The 25201-nt window shown below is 48.5% G+C and overlaps 2 protein-coding genes across 5 annotated transcripts in view; one reads left to right on the top strand and one right to left on the bottom strand.

The window, feature by feature from the left end:
- Positions 1–252, bottom strand: part of PI4KA (phosphatidylinositol 4-kinase alpha) — a 131321-nt gene extending 131069 nt beyond the window's left edge. For all 4 annotated transcript variants that reach the window (XM_087423796.1, XM_087423798.1, XM_087423797.1 and 1 more), the window contains exon 1: positions 11–252. In XM_087423796.1, coding sequence (XP_087279922.1) covers positions 11–244 — 234 coding nt within the window. In that variant the 5' untranslated portion in view covers positions 245–252. The remainder of the gene's footprint in view (positions 1–10) is intronic.
- Positions 159–20807, top strand: SNAP29 (synaptosome associated protein 29). Its single transcript, XM_004442371.3, has 5 exons — positions 159–855; positions 9685–9881; positions 13698–13783; positions 15771–15869; positions 20492–20807. Exons 1-5 carry the CDS (start codon positions 619–621, stop codon positions 20647–20649), a joined length of 777 nt encoding a protein of 258 aa, XP_004442428.2. The 5' UTR covers positions 159–618; the 3' UTR covers positions 20650–20807.
- Positions 20808–25201: the final 4394 nt, after the last annotated feature.

Raw genomic sequence — 25201 nt, 5'->3', positions numbered from 1 at the left:
CCGTAGCTACCTTCTCCAAGGATGCCGGTCTCTGCACAGCCAGGGAGCGGGCCAATGACAGGACCGTGTTGAAATAGAAACCCCGCGAGGCGCCGGAGCTGGAGCCGCCGCCGCCGCCGCCGCCGCCGCCCCCGCCTCCCCGGGTCGCGTCCGCCGCCATCATCGCGCGCGCCGCGGCACTGCCCGCCAGCTTCCCGCAGCCGGCATCCGAGGGCCAGAGCTCACGGCGCAAGCGCGGCCGCATCCGTCTTCCCCGCCACGTGACCTCTCTGTTGCCGACACTGGGTGGGCGTGGCCGCGGGGCGGTCTCACTGCTGGAGGGGGGAGAGACGCCATGCGGTAGGTCGCGGTGGCGCGCGCCAGGCGTGGCTCCCCCTGAGCCGCCGGGCCCCGTGGTCGGCTCCGGAGGCGGGGCTGCTCGCGCACGACGGGCGGAAGGAGCTCAGGCGGCGACGGCGGAGTGCGGCTCTGAAGCAGGGGGGGCTGGGCTGCGGAGGGGTGGGCGCTTCCCGAGGGCCTCGGGAGGGCAGCCGGGACCCTTGCGGGCCAGGAAAGGCCATTCGTCCTCTTCGCCGCGCATCTCCTGCTCCTGCTCAGACTGAGTCGAGCGCCGGCACCATGTCGGCCTACCCCAAAAGCTACAACCCGTTCGACGACGACGCGGAGGATGAACGCGCCCCGCCGACCCCGTGGAAGGACGCCAGCGACCTCCCCGACAGGCTTGGCGCACCCGCGGACCGACAGCAGTACCTGCGGCAGGAGGTGATGCGCAGGGCCGAGGCCACGGCCGCCAGCACCAGCAGGTCCCTGTCGCTCATGTACGATTCCGAGAGGATCGGGGTCGCCACTTCCGAGGTGAGTCGGGAGCAGGGCTGGACTGGACCGGCCAGTGTGCATGGTCACACTGGGTCAAGAAATGTTTTGTTCATTGTCTCTGGAGAGTTCTCGGATGGCCTAGAATAGGTCCTTGTACTTCGGTGATGGTGATTTGTAATAATCTGTTAACTTTGTCAAGAAGTTTGTATCTTGAGTACTTGAAAGAGACGGTTTGCCCGCGGGAATCTTTCTTAGTTATTGGTTTGCTTAGTTGGTTCTTTTTTACTGACTTGTAGTTCAGAAGTAAACTCCACGATGTGTACTGTCCAAGTAAGTAAAAATTCTAAACGCCAGAGCCCAAGTAGGGAAATGGAGTGTCTGTTTCTTTTACATAATTTTCTGGGCAGAAGCCTGGACCCGGGGCGTCAGCCATTCCTCCCGGATTGACCCAGAATGAGTGAGGACCCTGTGCCTGCTGGTGTCTGAAAGCATCAGAGCAAATGGGCCTTGAGTTCTTTCCCATCGCTGACCACTTCTCTACCTCGCCGGTAGGGGTGCTGAGGTCTTGTGTGCTTGGATAGCCGGAGTTTGGTCGAGTCTCGGGCTTTACCTTTACTTCTCAAATCCAAATGAAGATGTCCTAGGTAGACTGTGTGGTTTGTGACCGTCCATTGCTCCAATTCACCTTTGTCAGTTCTTCTTTCCATCTATAGAAGATTTCAGAGAGTAGGATCTTAAGTGAGGGTTGTTCTGTCTTAGGAACCACATTCTTTTCTCAGCCTACTAAGGACATGGTTTTGTTTGGGCTTTTTATTTTTTAAGTTTTAAAAAATGTAATAGTAGGTTATTGATAATATCACTAAGAATAGTTAATCTTAAGCATTTGTGGCTTTGAAATGTAATCCTGGAAGCAAAAGCGTTTTCTTTCTCCATGGCTCTCCTTGTAGTTCTTTTCTCTGGCAAAGTTCATTCTGACCTGATCACGTATGGTCTTAGCCAGTTTTGAGGTGTATTGATTAACTTCTGAAATAGTCATCTCCAGCATTTCCCCAGTGTCACTTTCTTGGGTTACTTTCCTTCCCCACTTCTCCCTGTTATGATATCCCTCATTGTCCCACCTTCCTGTCTTTAGCCTGGTTGAGGAAGTTTGTCTTGTAGTTCTTACATCTCATATCTACTGGATTCCTATGTTTGAGTCTAAATGGAAAGTGTTGACTTTGGGAGATTTGGGAGGATTGCCTGAGGTCTCTGGGCCCTGGTGGAGGGATCACTTGATTGAGCATCCTAGGCCCGAGGAAGCCAACTAAGAACTGTTTGAAGAGATGTCTTTGGAAACTGTGAGAACAAATGAAGTAGGAAATCAGAATGATACAAAGTAGGGTATCACGGCAGAGGATAAACTTGAATCTGGCTTTTAAGGCTAAGATTTAGACAAGAGGAGTAAGGAGGCGGGGGGATGTTCCCAGGGAAGAGAGGGGCAACGCAAAGGCACTGGCCCACCACCAGCCATCCTGGGCTCCTGAGTAGGGAAGTGATGCACAGGATGCGTTTGAGGAAAGGGCCTGGAGGAGGCTCTTAGGAGCCTTTCACAGTCACAAAGAAGGTCTGTTCTTATAACTCAGGAGAGACAAAAACATAGATGTGAGTTGTTTCATACCGATTGTGGTGACATGCCCCATGCTGCCCCCGAAGGTCTTTCTCCCTATGCAGTGGAGTCTGTGAGAACAGAGGCAGAGTGGCACCTCAGCCCTGTGAGATTTGGCCTGAGCCAAGCTGGCGTTACTCTGAGAGGTACAGTGTGATCATGACTGGGCAGATGACAGGATCTCTCATCAGCATAGTTACACCTTGAATTTTCCTAGGATTGAATCAGTTCTCAATTATCGGAGGCCTTGGGAGGCAGGAATGGTCAGCGCCCGGCCCCACCCCGTGGTCTGCAAACTGTCTTGAATCTCTCCTCACTCTTGCATTCCCCTGAGAGTCGGGGTGGAGGGTGAGGGCAGGTGAGCTCTCCTTCTACTCAGTGCACCGTGTGGCTCCCAGCAGACCTGGGTCACCCTGCTAACCTCCCAGGTTAAATGGGTGCCTGCTGGATACCCAGCACTATGAGACATGCCAAAACATGGCAGATTTTTATAGACGATTGGGAATTTACAAATAATATTAGGTTGGGAAGGTCATAATTCAGTCCCAACTTGGCAGAAGTAGGAAAATTACGTAGTCAGGTCACCTCTAGCAAAGGAGAGCTGCCCTTCACCTCCTGTGAAACCTGGCACGGCTTGTTTCTCACAGAGACTCTAGCCACAGGTCATGACGGCCATAGGACAGAGAAGTAGACAGGGCAGAGCAGGTTGCACTCAGCTGGCCTGGTAAGCACAGTCCAGAACCATAGAGGGACTCTAGGCCGCTCAGCTTCCTCCATTTCAGAAGCATGATTTCTTTCTTCTTTTTTTTCCCTGAAGTTTAATTTTTGTGAAGAGGTAATCCAGTCACGTGGTTCAAAATTCAAAACATATAGAAAGTTATGAAGTCTCCTCCCACCCCTCTGCCTGGTTACCATCAGTTCCTTCAGTGTCCTTGTGGAGACATTCTGTTTATAAAGGCATACTTAGGGTCTTTTTCCTTTTTTTGTATTTAACTGAAGCAGTTAAATACTACAGACTACTACATTCTAGTCTCCATATTTTGTAATAGGATTGCAGGTTATTCTGTAACAACATATAATGTGCAGCTCTTTTTGTTTATGGCTGTGTCATAATCCATTGAATGGGTGACTTCTATTTATGTAACCAGTCCCCTGATGATGGACATTTGGGTCATTTGCACTTTTGGGCAAGCCTGTTTGCGTCCTACTTGGACGCGGTTTTTGTACACTTTTTCACCACCTGGCCAAGGAGACTTGCCTGCCCAGGGCTCTCCTCATCCCCTCTGGCAGCTGAGCATGCTCCAGTGAAGTTTCGTGGGGCCCAGGATCTCAGTTCAGGGGAGTCCAGCAACAAACATTAGACTGGGGCCTGAACAGTTGGCGCAGTAACATCAGTGGAAAGGGAGTAGTGTTCCATAGGCTTTGAACACGATGCACTGAGCAGCCTGGCCAGCACATCCTGCACGCCATCTCATGCAGGGCTGCACTCACGTTCTTAGTGTCTTTCCAGCACTCGACAGTCACCAAAGCCGCACTGGACATTCGGTTCAGAGAGGTGGGCGACAGGAGAACACCCCTGATAGCTCAGGAACAGAAGCGATCTCGGCCATCTATTCAGGGTGTTCCCATGACTTAGGGTGGTGCTCTCATTCTCTGGGAAGCTGGTCTTAGAGCAGAACCTTCCCCACTCCAAATGGGGGGCTGTACAGACCAGAGCCCCCCGCTCCAACGCAGCCTGTGGTGGTTCTGATGCGGCCAGGGTTCTTAGCACAACACTATCCTGAAGCAAAAGCTGATGGAGGGGAAGGATAGGTGCTAAGTTAAGTAATTTCCCAGTAGATTTCCAAATGTCAGCCGTGGAGGAGGAGCAGTCTCTTGCTCAGTCTTCTGCCCCCACACTTCTCAACACAATGCCCTATATGTAATAGGGGCTCCCCAGATAGTTGCTAGATGAATAAATAACCTGGGGAAGGGAAGGAAAAAGAAGAGAGGGAGCAGAGGATTGATTGGAAGTGGAGGAGAGATTGAAGTGGGAAGAATGAACTGAGCCATGTAACTCTGGGTGAATCTCCTTCCTGATGGCCAGGAAATGCATCTCAGGCTTTTTCTACCAGGTGTAAAGGACTGTGATAGAGAAATGTCACTGGACCACATCTTCACCAATAGGTCTATTCCGGATTTATTTTTTGAGTAATTTTTCATTAACTATCAATGATTGAATTCAACTGTTGTAAAGTTCTGGGATCCCAGGCAAACTTGCTAGCTTCTTAGCTATAACAAGGCACCTTGCGAGGATGGGTTGTTACGGTCCACGCGGGTCACATGTCCCTCACCAGAGCCATGGCATCTGGCCATATCTGCTGCTCCTTCCTGAAGTGTCTTCTGATGGCCACCATGTTGTCCTGAGGGACCTTGCTTTGCTGACCAGGTGATGTGCTGCAGGAAGCTGAGAAGCTATCTGCTCTCCGGCCTTCTGCCTCTGAGGTGGTGGTTCTGAGAGTGGGAAGTGCTGTTTGGAGCTGTTGTTTGGGGGTCCCCAAGACTACCCTCAGGTTCATTGATTCCTTAGAAGGACTCAGCAAAGTTGTTATATTCGTGGTTATGGTATATTACAGCAAAAGGATACAGATTAAAATCATCCGAGGGAAAAGGCTTATAGAGCGGAGTCCAGGAGAGACCAGGCACAAGCTTTCAGTTGTTCTCTCCCAGTGCGGTTGTGTGGACGACATGAACGTCTCCCAGCAATGATGTATGACAACACACACAGTGTATTGCCAACCAAAGAAGCTCTGCCAAGCCTGGAGGTCCAGAGATTTTATTGGAGGTCAGCCATGTAGGCATGCTGCCCACCTGGTAGACCTTAGCCTCCAGCCCCTCCAAAGGTCAAGACCCCCGTCATAAATCACATTGTTGGCATAAACTCTCTGGTCTGGCCTAAGCATTCCGGTAAACAAAGACACTCTCGTCAGGGTAATCCAAGGGCAAGGAGCCAGGCAAGGCCTTTCTTTGGAACGTGACGGGTATGGACAGTCCAGGCTTGCTGAGTTAGTCCTTTACTGGACCTGGGTCAGCCTGCACACGTGCAGCAAGGGGCACCAGCGTTACCACCTTCACCCTCGATGGTTTTTCGCATAACCTAAGACTTGGTTGGTGTTTTTACATCTATCCCATGCCATGGCTGCTGCTCCTGCAGTGAGACAGAGCCTGGGTTTGAGCATGTTCCACACTTGCTGGTGCGTCCCCACCAGGGCATGTGCGTGCTCCGTTGGAAGGGGAGTAATATAACAGAGATAAATTTCAAGTTTCTAGGTTCAGCTTACTGACTCCAGGTTGACCTCTGCGTATGTGTTCTTCGATACCCGAGTTTAATTACATGGTCAGCACGAGAAACTTACTGCTGACACCTGTCCCCCAGGAACTTGAAGTGTGGCTTATTCAAGGAAGACACTGAGTCCCTCCCGTGTGTCGTCATGAGATACTTCTGTTGTTATGAGATGCGTTGGCTATGAGTTGGAGTTGGAGTTGGAGTGTCGTGGTCACTGCTGCCCTTTAACGCCCCTTCGGTGACCCCTGCTGGTCCTGCTGGCATCCCCGCTTGCTCTCCTTCATGCTCCCCGCACATAGTTCCTCTTCCTCTCTCAGTTCCCCCGGCTGGCCCTGCTGCACCGCCCCAGACCCCAGGCCACTGCACCTGCTGCTGCCTCTGCCCGGAATGCTCTTGCCCCACCCACACCTGTGACTCCCTATCTGCTTAGTTTTCAGTTTCTCCTTCAATCTCACACCATCCGGGAACCTCTCTGACCCCACACTTAAGCTAGGCGAGGAGTACCTGCGAGGGGCCTACCCTTGTAGCGTGTCGATCATGCATGTGAAGCAGCTTTCTTTTCTGTCTCCCTCACAAGACTGTCAGCTCAGTGAAGCGAGGACCCGTCTGCCTTCCTTGGATTTCCAGCACAGCGGTGTTGTCAACACATGAAAAATCAGACTGCGCTTCCCTCATCTCGCCCTCCTCTAGACTGTCAGCTCTATCAGGGCAGAGATTGCGGGTTGTTTAGTTCACCTCTGAATCCCTAGCACCTGGAATGGTGTCTGGCAGAGAGTGGGCCAGGTGCTCATAATATCTATTGACTGCTATCTTGCAGCACCTCTAGTGTGTGTGTGTATATGTGTATGTGTGTGTTTTCAAAGAGCATTCTGCCGCAACGATTCCCTGATATCTTCAGATGCTCACAGGGCCGTTGGACATAATCCAGCTGGCCAGGTGTCACCTCGCGTAGGGCAAGCGTGCCCTCACAGGTCTGCGGCTGTCTTTTTGGTTTTCTCTTGCTCTGTCAGGACCCTCTGCTTGACAAGAAGCCACAAGTCAAAGAGGAATTGAGACCCTCCCTGTCTCTGTGTTGTCCCTCAGCATTGTACCACCGGCCCCACCGGGTCTTTTCTCTGACTGCCTTCTTTTTCCAGGTTAGCTTTAGAAAACTCCTTTAGGGGCTCACGGGAGAGGGGGCATCACCTATAATGCTAACACCTGAGCTGAGCACTTTGCGTATATGCCCTTTACACTGAGGGCACTTTGCAGAGCTTGCGCTCCTCACAGCCACGTGGTCTCATCGGCAGCCTCCCATTCTCACAGGGACCAGTGGAGAAGACGTGACCTGGACCCCTTCTGGGAGACAGGAGCATTCCTTGGGACCTGAAGTGTTTGAGGTCTGCCTTCGTAACAGCTGGGGTATAGGGCCTGCCCGACAGGTCCTTTCTGTCCTGGCAGTCTTGGTGTTTGCTCTGTCGAGCCCTTCTTCCTCATTGGTTAAAACTATGTCGCAAGCACATGGAGTCTGGTCCTTTCCTCTGTCCTCTCAGGGAGGATTTTAGCAGAACTTCCTCCTCTGCTGGCCTCCTGACCAACACATCACTTCAGGGGAACACCAGCTTCCAGCTCACTGAAACTTGCAGAGAACAGAGCGACACTCACTTCCCTGGCCTTCCAGCCTCACATGCAGGACAAGCCACCCTCACATATTTCTCTGCACTTCTATCATAACATCTAAATCAGACATTTGGTTTCGTTACCTGGTCAGCACAGTGACGTAGATGCTGAGTGTTTGAGAGACTGAATCACTTGTAAACAGAAGAAAATGAGATCTCACTGTGAATTTGGGGAGGTTTTGTCAGCTACTTGTTACTGCTGCGACTCTCCAGATCGAGGTGGGGAGGCTGAGCTGGGAGGGCAAATGGTTCCTGAGACGAGGTGCAATGGGAGAGCTTGCTGTCAGGAAAGCCAAGGACCTGCCTCCTGGTGCAACAGCAGAGCCCTGGCTGCAACTCCTACCCCCAGCGGCCCTAAGCCCTCTCCAGCTTCAAATTCTGCTGTCTTCTGCAGCATGTGAAATATGCTGGGTGGGACAGGACTGTTAGAAATATATTGACAAAAAACACATGAATGCTGGAGAAAATAATTTTAATCCTAATTTATAGCTCCGCCTTGTTCCAGAAAAGACTTACCTCGGAATGGACATGAAGATGACAAACTTGAGATGTTGGAAGAAGTAGAAACTCCAGAAAAATTAGCAGTGCTTTTTTTTCTTCTGAAAATTAGCCCTTGCAAGATTTGTTTGGCATATCAAAGGACACAGTCCAGAAAATGTTTTTGTCGTTACTTTAAAAAGCCTGATGGTTTCTTTAGACTTGTCTCATGAGCTGGTGAACAACATTGAAGTGTTCAAAGCTGTAAAGCTCGGCAGTTAGAAGTTTATTTCCAACAAGAGTTAAATAGAATCTAATAGTAAATTCAACCAGTGTTTTAGCTTTTTGTCTATACATTGTATTTTTAAATTTTACCCACTAAACATTAGGAACTCAAGTTTTACATTGAGTCTCTAAGTGCCCTAAAAGCCTTCTGTTAGCACCTTTACATCTAAAATGGCCTTTAACAAACCTATTGTATATAGGTTCATTTTTACCCTTCAAATTTCCAGGATGTTTATTTAAAATTGTTTATGACTTTGTTTTTAGGTATCAAGAGAGAGCATCTTTAAAGATTATTTGTGTAGTTAATGTAATTGCTGAGCCGCAGGGAGATGCAGGGTTAGAAGATTGAGAGGAAGGCAGCTGAGGGCAGGGACTGCCTCATGAAGGAGAAGGAAAAGAGCTTGAGAGTCTTAGGAGTCTTCTGGCTGGAAAGGTGGGTCACAGGGAGGGGACATGGCTGGAATGGCCTGAAATTGGGGCTGCAGCAAGTCTGGCCTGAATAAAGGAAGTGAGTGTTGCTATGGTGGGGCGTTCACGTCTATAGCCAGAAGCATCAGCTCTCGAGGAACAAGGTCTAGGCTGTCCCCATGGCCACAGAGCATCATTCACGTGTCCATTTGGCAGATTTGCAGTGAGCAGTTGCTCTGAGTGAGGCGCTGGAGACACAGCAGTGAGCAAAGAAAGTTCCTGCCTCGTGGAGCATGCGTGCTGTAAAGAAAAGTAAAGCAGGTCAAGGGTGGAGAAGGGCAGGTTGTGGGTGGAAGGAGGAGCTCTGCTTTAGAGAAAGTGTTCAGGGAAGGCCTCTCTGAGGAAGCAGTCTCTGGGCAGAGGAATGGAGCCATACACGTATCCGGATGAGGAGCATTACAGCCAGAGAAACTAGCACGTACAAAGGCCCTGTGACAGAATCACCCTTGTTACAGATTTTAAAGCTGAAACTACATATGGGCTGGAATCAGATACCAACAGAGCCCAGAAAGGACGCCAGAGCCTAGTCTGCAAAATAGAGTTTGAAGACATGACCAGGGCTGGGTGGCTCAGGTGGCCCAATGGAACTCCCATATCTAAAAAGGGAGAGTAAAAGAACCATAGCCTATGGGGCAGTGCCAAGTGAAAGACTGTGAGGGTTACCAGGGCCAGCGGGAGGGCTAAAGAGGGTCTGCTGCCAGTCCAGGCCCTTACTCTGACCCCCGCAGGCACACTTCATCCATCTTAACGTGGCCTTGTGAGCCAGCGTCATATGGGCAGGAGGGAAAATGGACTCGAGCAAATGAAGAAAGCTAGTAGAGGTAGGGCAGGGAGGGAGAGACAAAGGAATGTGTTGTCAGAAAGGATAGCGTGCCTATCACAAGTGACAGTGTCTGTCCCCATATATGCTCACTGACAGTTTATGATGAGGCTGCTGGATGTGGTCCTCCTCTATAGGTGGAGGGAAAATAACAAAAACATATAATGCCATCACCTCTCCTTTTCCCCAGGAGCTCGTCCGTCAGCGAGGAGTCTTAGAACGCACAGAGAAGATGGTGGACAAGATGGATCAAGATTTGAAGACCAGCCAGAGGCATATTAACAGCATTAAGAGTGTGTTTGGGGGGCTTGTCAATTATTTCAAATCCAAACCGGCAGAGACCCCACCTGTGCAGAATGGCACCCTCACCCCCCAGCCCAGCAGCAGGTGAGTGGTCTTCAGCCGTCTGGATGTGAAATAGCAGTAAATGGGGTCTAGTGCTAATGGCCAGGACTCTCAGGCTGCATCTGGGGCCTGAGGAATCCAGGAACCCTGTAAGTTACTCGTTGGGAGGGATTTGTCTCCAAACATCTTGCAACAGGCATTTCTCCAGCGCTCCTGATTACCTTCACTCCATTGACATCCAGACCGTAAATTCTGCATAAATTGGGTCTCCAGTAAATTACTGCTCCAGTAATTGTGACCCTGGTAATTTGAAAGAGTGTTTACCTCAGAAAGCTTAATCATTACAAATGTGACTCACTTCACAGAATTTTTGCTTTAAAAAGTCTTTATATCCAACTTTTCCATGTCTAATCTAATTTACCCATTGATTTTCATTTTAAAATTAGAGATTATTTTCCTCAAAAGTTTTGGCTAGAGATATAATAAAATCATACATGTGATTTTGGTGGGCATTTAAAATCACATGTCCAAAGATGAAAGAATTGTTTCTGCTAAAATAGATTACTGCTATTTATATCTCAGTTCATTGTGTGTGTTTTTTATTATAAAAACAATATAGCCATGTTACAGAAAATCTGCACCTTACCTACCATAACACAAAAACTTAAAATTTAGTTTTTCCCCTTATTCAGTGTTTTGATAGTTGCAATCAGAGTATTCATTTGGTTTTGTAGCCTGCTTCTTCCATTTAACCCAGAAAAATGTTTGATGTAATGTTATTACACAGGTTTCATAACCGTCTCTCTGTTTCTCTTTTAGTTCTGGAATGAGAGCTATTTTTTAAGAGGTTTTTTTTTAAATACATAACTGATGTACAGTAAAATGCACACGACTTAAGTGGAGAGCTGATGACTGTTCACCTGTGTGTACACCTGTGTGGCCACCACGCAGGTCAGGATGTGGGGTGCAGCGGGGAGGAAATTAGGAAACTACTTCTGGCTCACGGCGGAGCTGGGGAGGAATGAGTGTAGGTAGAGGAGCCGGTGGTGGCAGCAGCAGGAGCAGGCAGGTGAGGTCGTGGGGACTGGGGAGAGGAAACTGCCGGAAGGGGAGCGGGCAGTTGGTGGGGGCCCCCGGGGCTGTTTCCTGTGGATACACCAGCCAAGGTTATGAGAGTTTGTTTCCTTTTTTGTTTTTGGCTCAGCCATAATCACCATTCATCCCCGATTTTCCGGCTTGACCCTAATTTCAAATATGTCACACTTTTCCCCCAACTGGAGTTGTTTTTTCTTTTGTTTTCAACATACAAAGCAGAAAGATGTTTTGTGTCCTAATTCTTGGCCACATTTAATTACCACAGGAAGTTCAGACATCTGTTCACTTTCACTAAGACATCCACCTCGAATGAACTCAGCAGCAGAGCAAATGTTGGAGACGTGGGAAGCGGGCGAGTTTGTGATTGCTGCTTTCCTGTGTCCCGCACGCCTCTTCCCAAGGGCTTCTCCTCAGGGCTCATCGGGGCCCCCACAGCCCTGATCACACTATAAAAGCCTTTAATGTCTTGGGGCTCCAAGGGCAACTTTCTTTTTTGGGAGCACCATGAAAACGCGAGGCCTTCCTGACAAAGCCTTGCCAGTAGTGAGGCAGCTGGAGTGGGCCTCTCGGTGCCCAAAGTCATGTACCCTGCTTGGCCTTCTGCCCATAAATGAGCCCCAATCAGCTGTAGAGTTCTTACCATGACTTAGTAAATGCAGAAAAGCGGAACTTTTAAATGAAGCAACTCACTCTAATTCAGCTGTTGTCCAAATGTGCTTTGAAGTGGGTCTGTGCAGCTTTGTAGGAGAGGCTGCTCCAGTGGCATTGCATGGATTCTGTCCTTCACAGGGCCTGAGCGCCACGCTCTGCAGGCCCATGCCTGTGGCTGGGAGCTGAAGCTGCAGGAGCGAGGTCCATCCGTTGGAAGGTGTGAGGGAGGCAGACGGTCAGCAGTGATGCAGTGGAGGCCCAGAGGAGGGGGAGCCTGGCCCCAGGGACTGAGGAAGGCGTCACAGAGTAGCTGAGCTTTTGCATGAGTCGAGGTTGCGTGGGGGCCTGCCGATTGAGGGAGGGCAACGGGTGGACACAAGGCAGTCGAAGCACAGGTGAAGCCAGGATGAGGGAGGGCATTGGCTGTTTCAAGAGCAGAAGCCCAGCAGGCTCTTGACATTGAGGCGTTGCCTGCAACGATATGGCCTGTGACCTAAATCCCTAAATTTGCAAAAATGACTGTGAAGTATAATTGCTTCTATAAAATGCAGTAAATTGTAAGAAAAATTTTTGTAATCATGTCAAAACCCTTAGTCCATAAATACGGGAATATTTTCATTTAAAAGTTTTTAAAGTAAGTTTCTCCTGATCAAACTTCTGTTGAGTCATGCATTTCCCATGTACATCCTTATCACACAAACCCTTCGGCCTTCTCTAAAGTGTTACTTGTCTTGGCCCCGTGGCTTAGAGGTTGAGTGCACGCGCTCCGCTGCTGGCGGCCCGGGTTCGGATCCCGGGCGCGCACCGATGCACCACTTGTCCGGCCATGCTGAGGCCGCGTCCCACATACAGCAACTGGAGGGATGTGCAACTATGACATACAACTATCTACTGGGGCTTTGGGGCGGGGGGAAAGGTAGAGGATTGGCAATAGATGTTAGCTCAGAGCCGGTCTTCCTCAGCAAAAAGAGGAGGATTAGCATGGAGGTTAGCTCAGGGCTGATCTTCCTCACAAAAAAAAAAGGAGGACCTTTGTCTGCCTGGATTGCTGGGAGTGGAGTTGTGCAGGGGGAGGACAAAACTGGACAGAAACTGTGGATCCCAGCTTGGCTGATGAAGAGGCCAGGCTGCCGGTCAGCAGAGATGGAGAACAGCAGACTGTGCAGGAGGCCCAGCTCCGGACATGGGGCACCTGCCATGCCTGTGGGGGTGTCGGGCACTGTCTGAGCATCTGTAAGTTGCTGAGAGAAGTCCTTGTTTACAGCTGGAGCTGCCACATTAGGCTTTGTGGGCCAGGAGGCAAAATCAAAGATATTTTGTAGAGACTTAACATAACAAGAGAAAAAAGCAAATTTTTAGTGACAAAATTCAAAATGTGAAAATAATAATAATAGAGTACAGTTTTTTTGTAATACGGGTCTACTGGTGAGAAGGATAAAATTCTTAAATTGAGGTTCAAAGTTAGCATTCCCTATCATCCTGTTGAGTGCCAATGGACATCTGTAAAGGTCTCTGTCTGCTTGTGGCCGTACAAAAAGAGGTGGTGGGTGGGATTTGGCCCTCAGGTCAAAGTTTGCTGACCCCTAGTCTAAAGTACCCAGTTGGGGTTCGGATCCCAGGCGTGCACCAACACACAGCTTCTCCAGCCATGCTGAGGCCGCGTCCCACATACAGCAACTAGAAGGATGTGCAACTATGACATACAACTATCTACTGGGGCTTTGGGGGGGAAATAAAAGGAGGATTGGCAATAGATGTTAGCTCCGAGCCGGCCTTCCTCAGCAAAAAGAGGAGGATTAGCACGGATGTTAGCTCAGGGCTGATCTTCCTCACAAAAAAAAAGTACCTGGTTGGTCATTTCATATGCCTCTCCTCTACCTCCTGGTTTTCCTGAAGGAGAGCCACCTAACCAGATGCCCCGCTTCTAAAGCAGGTGTCTCGGGAGCTCGCTGCGAGGCCAGCAGGGCTCCCAGAAGGAGCTGGTGAAATCCCTGCGTGGGTCAGAGGAGGCATTTGATTTTCTCACACAGGCATTATTTGAAGAGACTGACTACACTGTCATAGGTGTTTTTCCTTTCTAAATGTTTTCTTTTTTCTTACTTTTATCCAAAGATTGAAAGAAGCCATAAGTACAAGTAAAGAACAGGAGGCACAGAACCAGGCCAGCCACCCAAACCTCAGGAAGCTGAATGACTCAGGTCAGTGGGGACCTGCACTGCCACCCACATTTGGATTCTGTGGGGAGACCTCTGGATGTGGTGTTGGCCCTGAGGGGGTGGGGGGCGGCAGAAACTCCAGCTGCTGTCATCCTACATGCTAGGTGAAGGGTGTTAGGGACCTAGTGCAGCCCTCAGGGAGCTGGAGGTGTGTGTTACAGCTGGGCTCGTCCCTCCCTCCCCCGTGGAGGGTGGAATAAGAAAGTAGGGGCTTATGTCCAATTGGAAATGAACCTGCCTACCCACCATTACTTCCTGCCCCATGTGGCTCTGAGCTCTTGTGGCAGTGAAAAGCCAACTGCAGGAAAACCCCTGTGGTAAGTAGATTAATGGCCCCCCAAAGATGTCCACATCCTAACCTATTAGGTTATAACTCATATTAGGTTATATGGCAAAGGGGGAATTCTGGTTGCAGATGGAATTACAGTTGCTAATCAGCTGACCTTGAGATGGGGAGATTATCCTGGGTTATCCATTTGGGCCCAATGTAATCCCTAAGTTCCTTTATAAGTGGAAAAGGGAGGCAGAAGACAGAGTGTCAGAATCAGAGAGAAATTTGAAGAAGCCATGCTGCTGGCTTTGGAGATGAAAGAAGGGGCTACCTGCCAAGGAATGTAGGTGACCTCTAGGAACTGGAAAAAGCTAGGAATAGGATTTTCCCCAAGAGCCTCCAGAAGGAACACAGCCTTGTTGACACCTTGATCTCAGCCCGATGAGACCCCTATAGGATTTGCAACCTCCAGAACTGAAGAATGAGATTCTGGTAGTTTGTTAACAGCAGCGATAGGAAACTGATGCAGCCTTCAAGCTCTGGGGCATGGAGAAGCAGGAGGGTGGACAGGTGTGCAAGATAGAATGTGTTTAGTGTCAAATCATCCCATTAATATCAAATGGCAGGCCCAGAGATATCCCCTATCTGGAAAGGAATTCAGGCCTCCTGGGGACTTGTGTTGACCTCTGGAAAGCCAGGCACATTGGAAGGGTGCCAGAAACCAAATGCTTTTTGTGCTACCTTTGAGGACACACCTTGGAAGCACCAGAAGCCACCACTGTTGTGGCTGACACATCTAAGGAGAAGCCTGATGGAGGAAGAGCTGGGAGTCAGGAAAGACTGAGATCAACACAGTTCAGTCTGGAAAAGGGAGGAAGTGAGAGAAAACTAAAATAATATAAGGCTTGGAAAAAACCAGAGCTGGTCGTACCCTGAAGAAGTGGAATAGGAGCCCTGCACCTGGAAGATAACGATTTTAAGGAATTAAAGAGAGTTTTAACTTGTGTGGTGTGTATTAAGAGACACACAAAAAAACCCAAAATTGACACTGTATGTGTAGAATGGCCTCAGTAGGTTGTCCTGGAGGAAATACACTCAGTCTGAAAGGGGTGTTTCCCCAAAAGATATAAACTGGGATGACAGGGCTTTTCTGTGTGCATTTAGAAACCGAAGTTCAAGAAAGATTTCTTGGGGCAAATGTACATTATTTAACGTTTCTTTTTTCCTTGTTTTGTTTAGAGTGAAAAGACAGCAAAGAAATTTCAAAAAGAAAAAAAATTACCTATCATCCCATTTCTGTAACATAACAATTTTTACTTTTAAACCTTGTTTTTTAGACTTTGCGCACGAGCCTGTGTGGTTTTGCATTGTTGCAGTTCCACTGCTCTGTTGGTATTTGTATGAATCTCTGTCTCTTTCCCGAGATCGTGTACCAGGGTCTGACCAGGTGACCCGTAGGTTGAGGGTCTTTGATCTCCAAAGGGCTGCCCCCGAGGAAGCGTCTCTCCTTCTCCAACTGGCCTGCCCAGTGCTTCTTCCTCCTGCACGCTGTTCATTCCCACACTCACCTCTTTGAATGGCCTCAGAACCAACCAGCTTATTCCTTCCATCCATTTTCCAGTTGAAGATTAATTTTATTAAGCATCATTTCGAGAGATGTCAGTTAACCATTCTCCTGGTGTTTCTTTCTAAACTCAGACTCTGTCCCTGGTGGGGCCAGTTCTTCTGTGAGTACTGAGGCTTACCCGAAGAACGCACACCTTCGAGCCTATCACCAGAAGATCGACGACAATCTAGGTAAGACTGGAAGCTGCACCAGCCTCCGCAGGGCACTTATTCAGGACACTTGTCTTCCAGGCAGCTAGTGCTGAGCCCAGCCAGTGCACCAGTAGCCATCCAGTCTCTCAAGACCAAAACCTGGTGTCTGCCTCTCCCTTGCCACATGTCAAATCCAACACAAGTCACGTCCATCTCACCCCTCACTCTGTCTGGAGTCTGTCCACTTCTCTCCTTCCCCACCTCTCATCTGGATCGTGACATCAGCAGGAACTAGGGGTCCCTGAGGGGCCACACAGTGCAGGCTGGACTCTGCATCCTTACCACCTGGCCACATGGAGCCCTTGTTTCCTCCCCTGTGAACCAGGCACAGGAATAGACCCTGCCTCTGAGGATTGGGGGAGGGTTACATGAGCGACCCCATAAAGCGCGTAGGAAACAGCCTGGCCTGGTAAGAGCTAGCACTCATGTGGCCATTATGGCATATTTGCCATGCAGCCAGGTTCCTACAGTCCAGGTCCCTTGCTACCCCTCCAGCCCCCGTTTGCCTCTCCATCCTTCCTGCCTTCATCACTTTCCCGCATCACTGCCGCCTTCTGCCTGGAGGGTCCTTCTTTCCTACTCTTTGCCGGCTCCTTCTCATGCCATGAGCCTTACTTTAACGTGGAGTCTTCTTATCTGCTCTCAGAGCATCCTGTTGTTCCCAGTGTGGTGTCTCTGCTGTTTGTAATCATTATCTACTGGCTTATCTGTTGTCTTCCTGACCGGACTATAAATTCAGGGGACTCAGGAATGTGTCAGATCGTTACTACTTTATACCCAGGGCCTAGTAGGCAAGCGCTCAGTGATTATTATTTGAACGAAGGGGGAGAAGTCAGTTATTTGAAGTTCAAGTGGAGGAGTGTGTGCTGACAGTAGGACTTGGCCCTGAGCAGTTTCCATGAGTTTATTCTAGGTGGCATCTCAGATGTTCTGGCTCCTCTGACCTTTGCTCCGGGAACAGGAAGCTCCCCCATGGCTACCTTTGTCACTCGTCAGTCTCCCACCCATTAGGAGATGGCAGAGTGGGTGAGATAAAAAGTAAAATTTCCCCCTGCTCTAAAGGTATCTAGTGGGAGACAAAACCAAAACCCATGAAGGTGCATATTGGGTGTCTGTGCACAGGCTCCCTCCTGCTCTCCCCCCAGGAGGAGACACGCCATGGGCCCTTCACTGGTCTGCCCAGAGCGGTGCCCCTTCCAGCAGCCCTGAGCAAACAGAAGGACGGCACATGAGGCATATCCATGCTCTTTCTTTTTAGTAACATTTAACCTTTGTTTCTGAGTATGTAGATTCATTGTAGAAAATTACGAAGGTTAGGTAAGTGCCATAGGGAAATAAATGCCCATAATCCTACTGTCCAGCAGCGTGATTTGGTGTCATTCCTTCTTTTTTTCATGTACATATGTACACGTGTGTAATCAATGTCAAAGGTACTGGGGATCATTCAGTATATACATTTCTGTATCCTGCTTTTTCGCTTATATCTTGAACTCTTTCCTAATTTTTTCCCATGAAATTTCTTTAAAAAGCAGCACTTTAACAGTTCATCTCCCACTCTCAGACACTTAGGTTATTTCCATTTTTGGCTACAGAATATAATCCCTTGTCCATTCCTCTGAGGAAATCTTTGGCCACGTTTTGTAGCTAGAATACTAGAAATGGAATTACCGAGTCAGGGAATAGAATCTTCCTTTTAAGCATTAAAAGAAATCTTTGCAGGAATAAGACATGGACAATAGACATAAGCAAGAACAAATAAATAAAAGAACTGTAATTTCATGACCCGCAGCTCGCAACTGCTCCCCTCAGTACGAATGTCAAATTAGACCTGCATGGCCGGTGCCCGCCGGCAGCAGAAGAGAGGGCCCATCTCAGCACCCTCCACACCCAGGCAGGCTTCTGCCTCGGCCCCAGCTGCCCTTTGCCCGCAGAGTCCAGGGAAGCCCCAGAAGGCCACCTCTTGCGTCTTCCTCTGGACTCTGCCCTCTGGAGCCAAAGACCTCAGGCAGAAGATGCATCTGCTGGGGTCTGACCACTCCAGAGACACACAAAGGGGCTTGAAAGCCCTCGGTCCTCCTGACCAAAGGTTTCCCCACTGAGAACGGGTGTCACTGGTGCCTGCTGGGGGACGGGGGGAGGGAGACCTATGGAGGGTACTGAATTCAGAGAGTGACTTGAGAAGAAGGGTAAGTACAGCCCACCCCTGGAGTCTGAGGGTGTGCAGTTGGCATGAGGATTTGCAGCTCAGGCAGGTGAGCAGGACGCAGCCTAGAGTGTGGAGGAGGGCTAGAGTGGAAGAGGGAGACTCCAGAGCACAGCCAGTGGGCCCTGCTGACACAGGCCACGCCTACTCGCCCTTGGCAGGTTAGCTTTTCCCTTCTTACCACGCCCTCCCTCTGTCTCAGGGACTGGTGCAGGCCCCCCTCTGAGGGCGGCTGCCTTTCTTAGTGGCTTTACTTTACACTTTTTATCTCAGCACAACTATTTGCCTGTCATTTGCTGTCCCAACTGCTGACAAGCTTCCTGAGGCCTGGGGTGACCTCAAGGTTTTACTCTCCTTGGAATACAAGGTCATAGGTTTCAATGAACTCCAGAAGCGTAGAACTGAAGGCTATCTTTAAAAAACAAACCTGATTCTGCTTAGCTTTATGGTGCCAGTGCCAAATATTTGTGTAGTCTGACCTTTTTTTCTCTTAATGTTTTATCTTTAATTTATCAGTAAGAAGGCTTACGAAGCACCACCTCTCCCCTCTTCCCTCTGGCTCCTTCCTGGCCTGCTGTTCTAGTAAAAGAGCAGAGAGCAGCTCTGGGCATGCCCCCCACTCCCACTCCCCTTTCACGTGTACACACACACACTATCATGAAACCCAGGAAAGAGGCTTTACCATTCCCCCTGGCGGAATCAGTTAAGTCAGGACTCATCTCTGCAGGGTGCACAGCCCCATAAGGGGACCCCAGAGTCCAATCAGCACATCTCCTCCCCCCACACCCTCAGTTATCTTTATGTCATCTGTGCCAAGTCAGCCTTTCATGGATTCCGAGGGCTGACCACGTCCTTACAGGCATCATCCCTCTTAAAAATGAATGTAAGATTGATTTTTACAACTTTTTGAAACAGAAGTAAAATATTTATTACGAATAGTGGAAAGCCTAAGAAAGGAAGTAGAATGAGTTTAGAGGGAAACTGGCACCAGAGTGACTAGTTGTGGCTGGGCCGTTCCTGGGGGCCCTCCTCTTGTGGGGGCTCACCTTGGTTGGGGTCTGGGTCCTGGGCAGGCCAGAGCATGCCTAAGGAGCAGGATCAGAATTTGAACTCAGACCCAGTGGAATTGACCTGGATTCCCCCCCATACTACACTTCCCCTTGGTGGAAGTGGGGCTCTCACACGTCGTGTTTGAACTTGAATTTCAGCAATAGTGATGTAACCTCTCGCAAGAGCAGAACCTCTGCCAAAAGTGGTATATTCCACAGTTACCTGGGGCTCAGCCCAGATGGCACCTCTGAAGGAACCCAGCACCTTCACCACTCCGTTCCTTTTGACATGGGGACCCTGGGTTGCAGAGATCTCTGCACCCAGCTTATGCAGAGGCCACTGTCTTCTTCCTGACCACAAAGTAAGTGAAGGGAATAGTGCCAGCCTGGTTCTGGAAAATGCAAGCTAACTGTCATAGCCCAGAACCTTCGCAGAATTGATGTGTTCATGGATTTTAAAAGTGGTAGCAATGCATGAATGAATGTGGGGAAGTGTGACTCTTCATAAAGGGACCTCACAGCATGTGGCTCCAGTGGAAACATTTGTAGTTCAATGTGTTTTCTGGGAGAGCACTCAGATGGCAGGGCAAGGACAGAGCCATCATTTCTCCTGCCACCTACATAGTGGACTGGGGGGTGCAGCCTTCTCCAGCAGGGAGCCTAGGGCTGGAGCAGCCTGGGTGCAGGGGCTCCCTTTGGACAGGGCTTCCCAGGTCTGTCTCTCAGATGTGTTTCCAAATGAGGATCCTCGTATTTGCCACTCTGGATCTGTGCTTGATCTAGCTTTAGGGAGCTGGAGATGGAAGGAAGGAAAGCTGGCACTGTTGAGTTCTACCCACTGACTTGGGTTTTTTGCTCCTGAAGAGCAGGCCAGTGGGTCTGGCTGTTAGTAACCAACCCACCTCTCCCAGGTACTCACTGTGGGGTCTAGGAAGGGAACGTGTTTTCCAGGCCCCTCTGTGCTTCTCTTTTCTTTAGGTGCTAGCTGATCTTACAATGTGCAGCAACCGAGTAGAGGTTCAGAGGCAGCTGAAAAATTATGTAGATCTATATGCATTTTTTAAAGCACTGGAAGGACAGACACCATTATAGGAACAGTGATTATCTTGGGTGGGTGGCAGAGAGAGGAATGGCTTTTACATATTAAGCACTATTACTTTTTGAGTAAACAGATTTATTTTACTTATATGTGTTTTGGAAAATGTAACCAAAGCCCTGGAGTTTAGCCTGTCTTATGAGAAAGAGGACTCAGTAATCCGGTTGTTGCTGAGCACCTGGGAGGGAACAAGCAGCAGCTCCTGATGCTGTGACTGTTTGCTCAGGCCTGTGTGTCCTTCCCTCTCCCGCAGATGAGCTGTCCTTGGGACTGGGCCGGCTGAAGGACATAGCCCTGGGGATGCAGACGGAAATTGAGGAACAAGATGACGTTCTTGACCGCCTCACAGCCAAAGTGGACAAGTTAGATGTCAATATAAAAAGCACAGAAAGAAAAGTTCGACAACTATAAAGACAGAGAAGGATTTTCACTCCGTTGCGGTGAAAAGATTTGAAAGATCCTCTTTTAAACTCCCAAGAAATTTCATGTATTATTTTAGTATGTAATTTAACATGTGTTTGCAAATGTTATAACGGAGTGGGTCTTAAGAGATTTTGTTGTGATGAGAAGTGTGTGTCCTACATTTTCTTAGAGCCAACAGCTCTCTCTCTTCTTTGAACTGAGTTCTTAGAGTTTTAATCTGAGCACAGTAGCCTGGCATTGAATATCCTGGGCCTTTGATTACCATGCTGGAATGAGAATGAAAGGCTGCGGTTCTCACTTTAATGAGCATATAGAAAGATATGGGCGGAATTTCAGTCTTGGAACCATCAACCTCTATTTCTCTGTTTGCTGTATTTCTCATTCCTAGGCCTTACCGTGAGTCTAAGGGACTGTGTGAGCCAGTTGTTCATGGGAGAAAAGCCCTTCCCACATCTTTGTTTAGCAGTCATCAGCCACCTCCGCCCATACACACACACACACACCACATCATGATTCTCAGAACCTCCTAGAAAAGGATCAGTGTTAGATTCAGAAAAGGAGTGTGTCTTTGCTATTTTGTTGACGGATGTCGCCTCCTCCCCTCCTGCCCTCTGCCCTCAGCATGCATTTTAGTAGGAGAGGTTCAGACCAGCGTTGCTCACTGTGTTGCCTGGGAATGTGTAGGGAACTGGGTGAGCCATTCTTCCCCACACGCTCTCCTCTCTAACTGTGTCCATGGTTGGGAACAGCTTCTCCACTGGCTCAAGGCTGCGTGGCTGGCGACTGGGGACTCTTTCGAGTTTGTGGGGATGGAGCATCACACAGACTGCGGCCAAGCATTAGTCTTCCTCCACCTCCTCCTTCCTGAGCTCTGCACCCCTCTGGGGATCACTGTGACCAGGCCTAGGGTATGGCAGTTTATTCAGTGCCTGGGGTCTCCTGACCCATCCAGGATTTCCACCCACTCTTCTTAACACTTTTTGCAAGATGACTTGACTCATCACTTGGTTCTCTGCCACTCAGTTTTAGAACTGGAACTCCACAAATGATGCTGACTTTGTTTTTTTGTTTGTTTTTTTTTTGTGAGGAAGATCATCCCTGAGCTAACATCCATGCCAATCCTCCTCTTTTTGCTGAGGAAGACTGGCCCTGAGCTAACATCCGTGCTGATCTTCCTCCATTTTACGTGGGAAGCCGCCACAGCATGGCCTGACAAGCGGTACATCAGTGTGCGCCCGGGATCCCAACTGGGGCTGCCAGCAGCAGAGCATGCGCGCTTAACCACTACGCCACAGGGCCGGCCCGATGCTGACTTTGTATGGAAGGATTTGGCTAAAAAAAAAAAAGCCCGGACATTAGCATTTTAACTGACCCAGCTGGTTCTTTTCTTTCATTTTACAAAAAGAATCACTTAAAAGCATTAATTAAAATTAATTTCTATAATTAAATAAATTTGTGTTGGTATCTCCAACAAAATAATTGATGCCCCAAGGCCCTTGTCTTTTTAAAAAGCAAATTAAAATATTTTGAAGATGGTGTCTTTAAAAAGACAGATTAGGTCAGAAACTAAAATAACAGTGCCTTTCACCTTGAGACATGGCACTGGCTATGTGACCTTCACCACTTGGATTGTGTAGCTTATAAATAAAGCAAAGGAAACCTCTCTTTTTAAAGTGCTATAGCAATGCATCAGTATTTATGTGGCAATTCCATCCCATAATGCATGACCTTCCTGAATACTGACAGCTGCCGTTGGCAGACACAACTTTCTGTTGTGTTCCAGCCACCTCAGGGAGTCTGATCCATGTCATTATGACTATCCCAGGATATAAGGACACCATTAAAGGTAACCAGATTAGATGTTTGTTTATCAGATGAGCTCATCATGATTATTCTCTTTTTTTTTTTTTTTTTTGGTGAGGAAAGATCAGCCCTGAGCTAACATCCGTGCTAATCCTCCTCTTTTTGCTGAGGAAGACTGGCTCTGAGCTAACATCCATTGCCAATCCTCCTCCTTTTTTTTTTCCCCAAAGCCCCAGTGGATAGTTGTATGTCATAGCTGCACATCCTTCTAGTTGCTGTATGTGGGACGCAGCCTCAGCATGGCCGGAGAAGCGGCGCGTCGGTGCGCACCGGGGATCCAAACCCAGGCCGTCAGCAACAGAGCGCGCGTACTCAACCACTAAGCCACGGGGCCGGCCCCATGATTATTCTCTTGATAACTGGTAAAAGGAAAAATTTTAAATGTATACCCAGCCCAAACTAAATGAGTTCACAGGGCTTTCAGCCAAAAGGCTGATCAAAAGCGCAAAGCCAGAATGCGGAGCAGCCCGTATGTACATTTCCACTCATTCTAATTGTTTCTGGTTTTTTTCTCTCTAACACGTTTCATTCTTCTGTTTATCATCATCAGGCGTAGACTCATGGAGATGAGTCATTATACCTCAGACCTAAACTTATTTTTTCAAATAAATACACATAAAGGCCACTGCTAAACAGTCTCTTCAGCGGCCTTCCATATGCATAATGGGATTAGTGATTTAACTGACTTGAAGCAAAGTAGCACCTTATTTTATGTACCTTCCCTGTCTTGTTGGATTGATGAAGCCAATCACTCCCCCTTTCCCCTCAAGCATATGGAAGGAGAGTTGCCCTCACTTTTCTAGAAATTTGTCTTCCTTTGACGCATTAGAGGGCCTCATACATTTTGTTCTGTTCTTGTTCAGACCCTCTTGCTCTAAAGCCTTGGCTGAGGTATTGTTGCTAAGCTACATGCTGGCCAGCGGCTTCTTTCTGCTGTGTCTTCACCCCTGCACCTATGCCTACCAAGGACCAGTTGCTGATGCTACCTCTGTAAAGCAAAGTTGCTTGCATTTATAGAAAACAAAGAACTGAGGAGCCTCTAGAATCTTTGCACATGATAATTATGATCAAAGAGAAAACATTCTACCCTCTAGACCAGATACATCTCATGGAGACACTGAGAGGTGCTCTGGCTGGGGTTGGCTGTAGGGTGGGCTTTGGTGCAACAGACAAGACCAGTGAACTTGTCCTTCTTGCCAGATGGGGTCTGTAAGACAGATTTTTTTTTTTTTTTTTTGAGTAAGATTGGCCCTGCACTAACATCTGTTGCCAATCTTCCTCTTTTTCTTTTTTCTCCCCGAAGCCCCAGTACATAGTTGTGTATCATAGTTTTAGAGCTGTAGCTCTTCTATATGGGACAGCACCTCAGCATGGCCCGCACCCAGGATCCGAACTGGTGAACCCCGGGCCACTGAAGAGGAACGTTCGAACTTAACTGCTACGCCACTGGGCTGGCCCCTGTAAGACAGATTTTTATTTCCACAGTTGAGCTGGAAACAAGCTGTGCCTTCAAAAAAAGTAGCTTTTCTTTTTTGTGTCTGTAAGGAAGATCAGCCCTGAGCTAACATCCATGCCAATTCTCCTCTTTTTGCTAAGGAAGACCGGCTCTGAGCTAACATCTATTGCCAATCCTCCTCCTCTTTTTTCCCCCAAAGCCCCAGTAGATAGTTGTATGTCATAGTTGCACATCCTTCTAGTTGCTGTATGTGGGACGCCGCCTCAGCATGGCCGGAGAAGCGGTGCGTCGGTGCGCGCCCGGGTTCCGAACCTGGGCCACCAGTAGCAGAGCTCACGCACCTAACCACTAAGCCACGGGGCTGGCCCCAAAAGTAGCTTTTCTAACTCTAGTTATATGTTAAGTGGCTACTAACCTAAAAATAAGTGCGTTCTCCTTGGAGGAAACTATTTCCAACATCTGGTGATTTGTAACTTAACAGCAGTGAGGGTGCCTTGTGGATGTCTTTTTTGCATTCTGTAGGAAAGGAAACCTGAATTTAAACTCAAGTGGCAAGAAAAAAATACATACTTGCACTTTAATTTCTCTAACTTCTTTTTGTGAGTACTTAATTTTAAATGTACACTATACCAACTTAGTAAAACTCTTATAATTTGCCCACATAGGCCTTTTCTGCAGAATTTTTAAAGTTACCAATGTTTTTAAGCATCTTCAGCTCTGATAAATGAAATGTCTTGTGTACAGAATGATGAGCTAGTCATTAAAAGTGCTCATGGGAGGGGGGCTTTTTTCAGAGTCTGTATCAGAACAGCTCTTATGCTCCATGCCTTCAACTCAACAAATGACCATATTCCATAAAATAAAATGTGAAGTTGTTTTTTAATCACATTCTGTCTCCTACATAGTCATTTTCAAAGACTTGGTGGAGGGGATCCTCCTTGTTGAGTCTTCATTCTTCATGTGTTTGGTCCTCACCGCCACATTTAGCCCTATGAACAAGCTTCCTTCCTGAAACCTTCATCTCATCTGTCAGAGCACTCTTCCAGTCTGTCTCCTGCCTCCCTGCCCACTCTGCAGCACTATCTAGATCAGGGTTCAGGAAACTATAAAGGGCCAGAGAGTAAATGTTTTAGGCTCACAGGGCAAACAGTCTGTTGCAACTACTTACCTCCATCATCGTAACACAAAAGCAGTCAAAGACAGTAAGTGAGAGTGGCCATG

Source organism: Ceratotherium simum, chromosome 35 (assembly GCF_057802395.1).
Source record: "Ceratotherium simum simum isolate JZ-2026a chromosome 35, ASM5780239v1, whole genome shotgun sequence".
Lineage (NCBI taxonomy): Eukaryota > Metazoa > Chordata > Mammalia > Perissodactyla > Rhinocerotidae > Ceratotherium > Ceratotherium simum.
The sequence above is the reverse complement of the archived record's forward strand: the minus strand, read 5'-3'. Positions and strand labels throughout refer to the sequence as shown.